A 9,168-nucleotide genomic window follows, 5' to 3' on the forward strand; every position below is an offset into this window, starting at 1 on the left:
GGGGCACAGGGAACCCCCACCCCCAGCCCCGTTCAGGGCATTGGGGGCACAGGGAACCCCCACCCCGGGCTCCATTCGGGGCACCGGACACACCCCGAACCAGCTGCGGCACCAACAAAGGCCCCGGCGTGGGGCGGTTGCAGCAGGAGCCGCGCGGGGCTGATTTCAGGGTTGTTTTTCAGTCCCTCTCTGGCACTTTGGCCTCTGTGGTGATTGAGAAACCCTCTGCTGAGGGTGAGCACTGCTGGGGAAACAACGGGCAGCCCCAAAGTGAGAGTTTGGTTTCTGTAGAGACCAGCCCAGCGATAAACAGGGTTTGGATCTGGGGGTTGTGATGGCGGTGGATGCTGCGAGATAAACCAGATGTCAGAACTGTCATGCACTGTCCCAGTGCTCCCCAAACTGCTGTCCCAGTGCTCCCCAAACTGCTGTCCCAGTGCTCCCCAAACTGCTGTCCCAGAGCTCCCCAAACTGCTGTCCCAGTGCTCCCCGAACTGCTGTCCCAGTGCTCCCCGTGCTCTGCAGGGCCTGGGGAGGAGAACTGAAGGGTCAGCAGTGCTCAGTTCCCCATTTCTGCAGCTGGAGAGCTGCAAACCTTGGCCCTGCAGAGCCTGCAGTCGGTGCTGACACTCCTGCCTGTCCCAGACATCTCCACTCTGCTGGGCTGTGACATTTGGCCCTGTGTGCAGGAGACAGGGATGTGGTTACAGCAGATTTCCTGCAGGTTGAGGTGTGGGTTCTGTGCCTGATCCCAGCCCAGCTCAGCTTTGGGGGCAGCACAAACCCCACCCAGGGATGATGTTGGGATGTCAGACTCAGCCACGCCACCCCACAGAGCATTTGGGATCCCCAGGCCCTGCAATGACAACCTGCCACTCCAGCCCCACCTCTTCTTCTCCCTGGGCTTTCCTCCAGGGATTTACATCACCCTCTGCCGAGGAGGCCAGGACAAGAAATATCCTTCAGGAATGTGTCACCTGGATGGGTTCAGATCACTGGGGAAGGGGCTGGGCCCTGCTGCACCAGCACAGGGACAGGGCAGCACTCTGAGCATTATGAATTGTTTTATCTCCCATCCCAGTAGAGCCAGCAATCCCCAGGAGGCAGAAGCCAGGCTGGAAATACAGAACAGCTCAGCCTGGCTGCTCCCTGCCTGACACAAAAGGAAACAGCAGCTGAGCCTTTCCCTGTCCCAGGACACCCAGAGGAGGCTGGCAGTGCAGGCTGACCACGTGTGACCACGGACACATCCAACGAGCTCCAAAGGTCAGTCCTGAGCTCACAGCCCTGTCTGGGAATGTGGGATGTGCTGGCTGCCTCCAGGAGCCGGGCTGGCTGTCAGCACAGAGTGCATGGGCAGGGCACTGCCAGCCCCAGGCACCCTAAATCCCTCCCAGACCCTTCCACAACTCAGCACTGGCCCCACAGCCCCAGCTGGAGGCTCCTGGAGCATCTGCACTGCCTGAGGAGAGGAATGAGCCAGCCTGGCACCCCAAAACAGCCTTTGCAGATGTTCCATTCACCCCTGACCTCATCCAGAATTACAAAACCTTCCCCACCACTTCTCTTGAAAGAAAAAGAGACTTTGAGACATCTCAATTACAAAATAACATTTAAAACTCGTCGGGGTTTATTAAGTGTCACACAGAGCAGTGAGCTGCTGCCGTGCAGGTGGTGACCAGGAGGCTGGAACAGGCCGGGCTGTTCCCTCCCCTGGGGCTGCACAGTGGGACACAGAACTCGCAGGATGGAGAGGGAAATTAAACAGGGGGTTTTGACCCGAGTGACCTGGAAATCTCTTCCAAACATCCTGCATCTGTTCTTTCCTTGACTCGCACTTCTCCTTTCCAGTGGCAGGACTGGGATTTCCAGTCTGTCCCCATGCCCACGGGGACACCCCACGCTGGCTCTGCCCCACACAAGAGGAACAGCACGATGTGCCAGCACAGTCCCTCCCTCCCTCCAGCACTTCAGTGTTGCCCCTTGAGTGCACCAAACCCAAACAACCCCCTTGAGGACACACGGGGTTTGTGGCAAGGGAGCTGAAGCTGAAATTACAGGCAGTGAGGACAAGCCCAGAGTCTTGGTTGGTGGCTGCACAACTGCAGCACACCTGAGCAGTGTTTAAAGACTGGCTGTGGCTGTAGGAGGCACCCAGAGATTGAGGCTGCTCTGGGGAGCTCTGTGCACAACCCCACAGGGCTCCATCCTCGGCCCAGCTCTCTTCAGCATCTTCATTCGATACTTCTGCTGCTCCAAACCTCTCTCAGTTTGTCCTTTGCTGAGTTGTTTGTCAGGGCTGGGCTTCTGGGCTGGCTTTTTTGGTGGGTTTGATTTGATTTGTTTACTCAGGGCTTATTGCTATTCCATTGTCAATAGTGCGTAGCAGAAAGAGCTGAAATTTAAGAGAACTGAAACTCTTTGGAACCTCAACCACAAGGCTGTGTGTTGTGGCTCGTGTGCTTTCACAACCCCTTCCTTTCCAGTTTTTCCAGTATGGCCTGAATTCTGTGCACAGACTCTTTCCTGGCCTGCCGGACACTGTCCTGGCCCCCAGTCTCAATGGAATCCAGCTCCAGCAGCAGCTTGGTCAGCATCTCCTCCAGCAGCCTGTAGGATTTATCCGTCTTCTTCCCCACAAATTCATCCACCTCGTCCTCCAGCTGTTCAGCCTCCCCCATGACGTGCAGGATCCTCTGGATCTCTGGCTGCATGGCTGCAGGGTTGGTGGAAGGCTGCTCAGGGGGTTTAAAGCCCAGCTCCCGGGCCCCAGGCCTGCGTGGGGCAAGGTCATAGAGCTGGGGCTGGGCACTGTACTGCACCCGGGGCTGGGCCGGGGCAGCTTTGGTCATCCTGTGCTCATTCAGTGTCCCCGAGGGCCGGTGGTTGCCATCAGAGTAGTAACTGTGCTGGTTGGGGCTCTGCTCAGCTCTGTCGTACACAGAGTCCTGCAGTCAGAGGGAGAGAAACATCTCTAAGTGCATTTCCTTTACAGACAGAGGTTTCTGCTCTCATCCTGCACCAAATGATGGACAGGGCTGGGGATGTGCTCTGGTCCCCTTGTTAAAAAGCAACACCTCAGCAAGGGACACCTGTCCAGAGGAGGAATCTGAGCCCCTGAACCCCCCACCACCAGGGCTGCTACTGCCTGGGGACCAAAAATGTGGAGTCACTTAATTCCTGATCCAACCCAGACAAACCCAGTCAGAACCACCTCAAGACCCACCCCAGGACATCTTGTCCTTCCAGCACTTTATGGAATCCCAGCCATGGATTTCAGCCTTCTGCATGCAAAGAGCACCTCACCTGTCCCTGTGGCTCCCAGGTGGGAGGGTGGGAAGGAGCCCCAGTGCTGCTCCAGGCTGGGTGTGACTCGGGCACGTAGAGGTTGTTGTGCCCCGAGGCTCCGGGCCAGGGGTACCGTGGCTGCACCCCATAGACAGAGTGGGGGGCCCAGGAATCCTCCAGGGCTCTGGGCTGGGGCACTGGGCCCTGCCCTGTCACCCCTGCACTGCTGTCTCCATAGGGATACTGAGGCATTGGCATTCCGGGGGTCTGCAGGGACAGGGAACAGCATTAACAGGGATAAACAGGCATCACAACATCCCACACTGCACCCTGACACAGCCCTGGGGCAGCCAGGGGGCTCTGGGCTCTGCTCCCAGGGAATGGGCACTGGCATTTCTGGGGTCTGCAGGGACAGGGAACAGCATTAACAGGGATTTCAATGGGGTCACTCCCACACTGCACCCTGACACAGCCCTGGGGCAGCCCGGGGGGCTCTGGGCTCTGCCCCCAGGGAACAAGGGACAAGACAAGAGGAAATGGCCTCAAGCTGTGCCACGGGAGGTTCAGGTTGGATATCAGGAGGAATTTCTTCATGGAAAGGGTTGTAAAACATTGGAATGTAATGGCCAGGGAGGTGGTGATGTCCCCATTCCTGTCCAAGGAAGGACTGGACGTGGCACTCTGCTCTGCGCTGGGTGACAAGGTGGGGACTGGGCACAGGTTGGACTTGGTGATCTTGGAGGTCTTTTCCAACCTCAGCGATTCTGGGATTCTGTGAAGTGTCTGCATATATACATATATATATATACACACACACATATATATAACAAAAACACCCAGTGCAACATAACAAAACAAACTCCTCAGTGCAATACAACAGCTGCATCTCACATTAGCTGCCCAATCCCCTCTTTCCTCACCCAAAAAACTCAGGATCTCCAGAAAACAAGGTGACCACCAGCTCTTGTAAGAATAAAACCAGGCAGGACAAGATGCTCAAGAGCCAGGGAGACCCCCCAACTGTACCAGAACCTCTTTCCCCCCATCACAGGCCTGGACCCTCCCGGGACCACCCCGGTACCCACTGGGGACCACCCCGGTACCCACCCCGAGCCCCGTTACCTGCGGTGGGGAGTAGCCCGGGCCGTGCTGCCGGCGGAGCGCGGAGCCCTCGGGGGGACACTCGGGGGACACTCCGAGCCCTCCGTAGCTCCAGCCCGGGGTGGGCTCCAGGGGGCCCGAGCAGTAGAAGCCCCGGGGCTGCGGGAGGCTGGAGTAGGGCGGGTACGGGGGGCTGAAGGCGCCGTTGGCGTAGGGAGAATCCATGGCCTGGAGACAGGGAGAGAACACAGCAAGGTGATGGGACACGGGCACGGGACACGGGCACGGACACGGGCACGGACACAGATACAGACACAGGACACGGACACGGGACACAGACACGGCCTGAGGAGCTGCAGGAATGAGGACTGACCCTTCCTGCACCGTTTAACCAGCGGATTTCTTTGCCCCCAAGCTGATCTAACCCAATTTTAGCCTCTCCTGGTCTAACCTGGCTGTACCAGGTCTAACACTGAGTTTAACCAGGCCCTGCTCAGCCCAGCTGGGCTCAGGGGGGCTGTGCAGCCCCTCACAGTGAGCAGCTCCTGGGGGATTCACTGCCAGCACCACATCACTGACAGGGGACAGAAAACACCCCAGGAAAGCTCATTTCATTCTCACACAGACACGGTGCAAACACAAGCTCTGCCAGGCGGTGCTCAGTGGGTTGGAAGGTCTGTATGGAAGGTCTGCACATCGCAGGGTTTACCCGGATCCACCCCATAACTGTGTAGGGAACATGAGATTCCACCTGCCTGCAGAGGGGAAACTGAGGCACAGGAACTCAGGAGCTCAGGGAATAACTCTGTTCCCTCGGGCAGAGCAGTGTTTGCCCCGAGCTGCTCCAGGAGCGCAGCCGGTACATCCCTGTGCCGGGATTTATGGAACAGCCAGCCCTGACACCCCAGAGGATGAACCAAACCACAGCCCGGGGAGCAGAGTGTGCCCCGGGCAGGGCAGGGCCCGTCCCGTCACCCGGGCTGGGCACAGAGCCCCGAACCCGCCTGATAAACGGGCACGTAACGGGGCCGGGGATGGCCGGCCATGGGATGGGACCCGGGAATGTCCAGCCACAAATCGGACCTGGGAATACCCAGCCGTGGGATGGGATCAGGGAATGCCCGGCCACGGATCAGACCCGGGAATGCCCAGCCGGGCACCAGACCTGGCACTGGCCCCGGCCCCGGCCCCGCACACGGCCCGGGCCCCGCCGCGTTCCGGGATCTCCGCGCCGACACCACACGAGCCCCAGACACGTCCCCGCCGGCAGCCCCTCCCCGCTCCCCCCCGCCCCGTCCCGTTCCCGGAGCCCCGAGACACCGGCGGGCCGGGGGAGGCTCCGGCCCGGCCCGGGACCGCCCCGCGCGCCCGTTATCGGGGCAGGGCCGGGCCGAGCGCCGCCCGCCCGCCCCTCCGGGCCGTGCCCTCACCGGGGGCCGTGCCCCAGCCCCGGGGGCCGTGCCCCAGCCCCGGGCCGCCCCCGCCCCGCAGCCCCGGTACCTGCGCGGCCTCCGCGGGCGGGCGGGGGGACCCTGCGGGGCGCGGCGGGCCCGGCCCGGCCGCGCGGGGCTCCATGGCGGCCGCCGAGGCCCCGCCCCCGCGCGCCTCTCACCCAATCATCATCCTCCCCCCCTCCAGCGCCATCCAATCAGCGGCGGCCCCGCGCGCACGGCTTGGCGCGGCTTAAAAGGGCAGCGGCGGGTGGGGCCCGCCGGGCGCGGGCGGTTCCGGGGCAGCGGCCAGGGCGGCGCTTCCGCTGCGGGAGCGGCGGCACCACCATGAACTACATGCCCGGCACGGCCAGCCTCATCCAGGACATCGACAGTGAGTGTGCCCGGGCCTGCCCGTCCCCTCCGTGCCCCGCCGGGACCGCCCGGTACCGCCCCATCCCGGGCCCCCGGTGCTGCCCCCGGTGCTGCCCCGGGCGGGGGTCCCGGAGCCCCGGGGGTCGTGCCCCATGTCCCGCTCTCGTTTCCCCGCAGAGAAACACCTGGTGCTGCTGCGGGACGGCCGGACGCTCATCGGGTACCTGCGGAGCATCGACCAGTTCGGTACGGCCGGGGCGGGGGGCGGGCAGGAGGGGAGGAGGAGGAGGAGGATTTGGGAGCCGCGGTGCGGGTTTTGGGTGTGATTGTGCTGGGGTTAAATAAACATCCGCCTCTGTGTTGTGGCCCCCCGGGTTTTGGTGCTTCGCGGGGGTTTCTTTCTCTCCCCCTGGGGGTCTTTCTCTCCCACCTTTGGGGGGCTTCTTTCTCTCCCACTCCCGGGGGTTTCTCTCTCTCTCCCACCCCTGGGGGGTTTCCTTCTCCCACCCCTGGGGGTTTCTCCCCCGGTTGCTGCCTCGCTCTGGCATCTCTGTTGGGGCAGAAGCACCGGGTGATGATGTCCATCCTCTATCCCAGCGCTCAGTCCTTGCACCAGCATCTCCATCCTCCCCTGAGCTCCCCTGGGCACGGTGGGCTCAGGGCGGGGGTCTCAGCTCCCCCGGCCCAGTGTGAGGTGGGGACAGTGTCTGTGGCCCCGAGCAGCCCCCGGTGATGGGGCAGAGCCGGCCCTGCCCGGTGGCACCGGGGACGTTTCTGGGCCGGGATTCACGGTGTGACCTCGGTGCTTTTCTGTCTCTCTCCGGTCCCCGCAGCGAACTTGGTGTTGCACCAGACGGTGGAGAGAATCCACGTGGGCAAGAAATACGGGGACATCCCTCGGGGCATCTTCGTGGTGAGGGGAGAGAACGTGGTGCTGCTGGGGGAAATTGTGAGTGCACCCCTGGCTGGGTCCGTCCCTCTGTCTGTCCGTCTGTCTGTCCATCCCTCTGTCCATCTGTCTGCTGGGCAGTGTGGCCGCTGCTCTGTTGGGCTGGAATTGGAGCTGCCTCCTGAGCCATATCCCATAAAAACACACACCCTGCAGGGCCAGGGCTGCCTGGAGCTGCCACAGCCCCCCTGGGGGACACGGGGGATGGAGGGCAGTGCAGGGGGAGCTGTGGGGAAGCCCCAGCCCCTGTGGGGCTGTCATTGCTGGGGGCTGCCTGTCACCTCCCTGCTGGCTCTGCCCCAGGAGGAGCTGAGCCCTGTTTGCTTTGGGGTCATGGCCGTGTTCACCCCTTCCAGCCCCTCTGTGACCCCCAGCCTTCACTGGGACCCCTGTGGGGCACAGCCCAGGGACCCCCATGGGCACAGCCTGCAGCCCAGGGACCCCCGTGGGCACACCCTGGGACCCCTGTGGGCTCACCCCGCAGCCCAGGGACCCCTGTGGGCACACCCCGGGACCCCCTATGGGCACAGCCCAGGGACCCCTGTGGGGCACACCCCGGGACCCCTGTGGGCACACCCCGGGACCCCTGTGGGCACACCCCGGGACCCCCGTGGGCACCCCCTGCAGCCCAGGGACCCCTGTGGGCACAGCCCGGGACCCCCGTGGGCACCCCCTGCAGCCCTGGGACCCCCATGGGCACACCCTGCAGCCCAGGGACGCCGTGCAGAGCTGGGAGGGCTCGTTTCTCCTGCAGGACCTGGAGAAGGAGAGCGACACTCCTCTGCAGCAGGTGTCCATCGAGGAGATCCTGGAGGAGCAGCGGGTGGAGCAGCAGGCCAAGCAGGAGTCAGAGAAGCTGAAGGTGCAGGCGCTGAAGGAACGGGGGCTGTCGGTGCCCAGGGCAGACACTCTGGATGAATATTGAGGCTGCTCCTCCTGCAGGGAGCCAGGGCTGCTCCACGCCCCCTGGGCAGGGACAGACGCCCCTGGGCAGGCGGGTTGTGCTTTCAGAGGGTGTTTTTTTCAGATGTGGTGCTGGTAACTGCACACGAATCATGCCTTTGGTCTCCCTCTGGAGAGGGGGATGAGGAGGGCCCAGCGCGCTGAGAGTGCAAGGATTTGTGTTTAGGAGGCAAATCACTGCTTCACTTTGGGTTTTGTTTGCTTTTTTTCCCTCCTCACACGACTCTGGGTGAGAGTTTTTCCTTGACGTGTAAATAAATCCTTGATCCTGACGTGGATGGTTTTCTGCTGTTCTGGTCCTGACAGTTCCCTGTCCCAGGGTGAGCCCCCCTGGGGGCAGCTCTTGTCCCTCCTGTGCTGTGCAGGGACAGGCAGCACCCTGGGCTCACTCTGGAGCCTGTGGCAGGATCCTGCTCTGCTTTGGGAGCAGAACTTGGTGCTCCTTTACCCCACAAAGACCACCCCTACCCCAGCCAGGCTGTGCCACCCCCCCCCCCTGCAGCTGAACCCACTAATTACCTGTTAATGAAGAGCTGGTGCACCTGGGGAACCACAGAGCCTGGATCCAGCCCCTCCTCACCCCAGGCTCGGGGGGAGCAGCTGTGTCAGCCTGGAGAGTCCTTTGGCCCCGGAGTGTCCCGGCCCTTCCGGGGCTGGGAGAGCCCTTGGCCCGGGGCTGGCTTTGGGCACACGCCAGGCCCCAGGAGCCTCCTGGGTGTGGGCAGGGAAGGGCAAACCTCGGCCTGGGGAGCCCTGGGGAACCTCGGGCTGCTCCCTGGGCAATGGCAGTTCCGTGCTGGGGAACAGAGGACAAGCCCAGCTCTGCCTGCTGGGGCTGAACACTCTGCCCTGCAGAGCTGGGAGCTGCTGTGGCCACTGCTGGCCCCCTCTCACTGGCCCAGGGACCACCCACTTTGGGGGGAAACATTTCTGCCCCACTGGGCTCGAGTGGATGTCGTGGGTAGCAAAGGTTTAAACAGGGAAATGCTATTTCTTGTTCTAAGAAAATTTATAAAAAGCATTTATGGAGCTGTTTCCTGCGGCTGGGAAATCTCCTGTGGC

General features: G+C 62.2%; 2 protein-coding genes across 4 annotated transcripts; one reads left to right on the forward strand and one right to left on the reverse strand.

Annotated features, from left to right (window-relative positions):
• Window positions 1–1,617: 1,617 nt before the first annotated feature.
• On the reverse strand, window positions 1,618–8,741 carry BAG4 (BAG cochaperone 4; the record flags this gene model as incomplete). 2 transcript variants are annotated; one of them, XM_083880287.1, is made up of 4 exons in its annotated part: window positions 1,618–2,948; window positions 3,307–3,555; window positions 4,411–4,617; window positions 8,626–8,741. In XM_083880287.1, the coding sequence occupies 3 exons, from the start codon at window positions 4,612–4,614 to the stop codon at window positions 2,466–2,468; spliced, it is 936 nt and encodes a 311-aa protein (XP_083736413.1). In that variant the 3' UTR covers window positions 1,618–2,465. The 2 variants fall into 2 exon arrangements, with proteins under 2 accessions (XP_083736413.1, XP_083736412.1); XM_083880286.1 differs by lacking the exon at window positions 8,626–8,741 and adding an exon at window positions 5,890–5,964.
• On the forward strand, window positions 6,114–8,378 carry LSM1 (LSM1 homolog, mRNA degradation associated). Of its 2 annotated transcripts, none has more exons than XM_083880288.1 (4): window positions 6,114–6,213; window positions 6,372–6,440; window positions 7,028–7,143; window positions 7,898–8,378. In XM_083880288.1, exons 1-4 carry the CDS (start codon window positions 6,168–6,170, stop codon window positions 8,066–8,068), a joined length of 402 nt encoding a protein of 133 aa, XP_083736414.1. In that variant the 5' UTR covers window positions 6,114–6,167; the 3' UTR covers window positions 8,069–8,378. The 2 variants fall into 2 exon arrangements, with proteins under 2 accessions (XP_083736414.1, XP_083736415.1); XM_083880289.1 differs by having other exon boundaries at window positions 7,028–7,107.
• Window positions 8,742–9,168: the final 427 nt, after the last annotated feature.

Source organism: Zosterops lateralis (assembly GCF_965231275.1).
Source record: "Zosterops lateralis genome assembly, chromosome: 30".
NCBI classification, from domain to species: Eukaryota; Metazoa; Chordata; class Aves; order Passeriformes; family Zosteropidae; genus Zosterops; species Zosterops lateralis.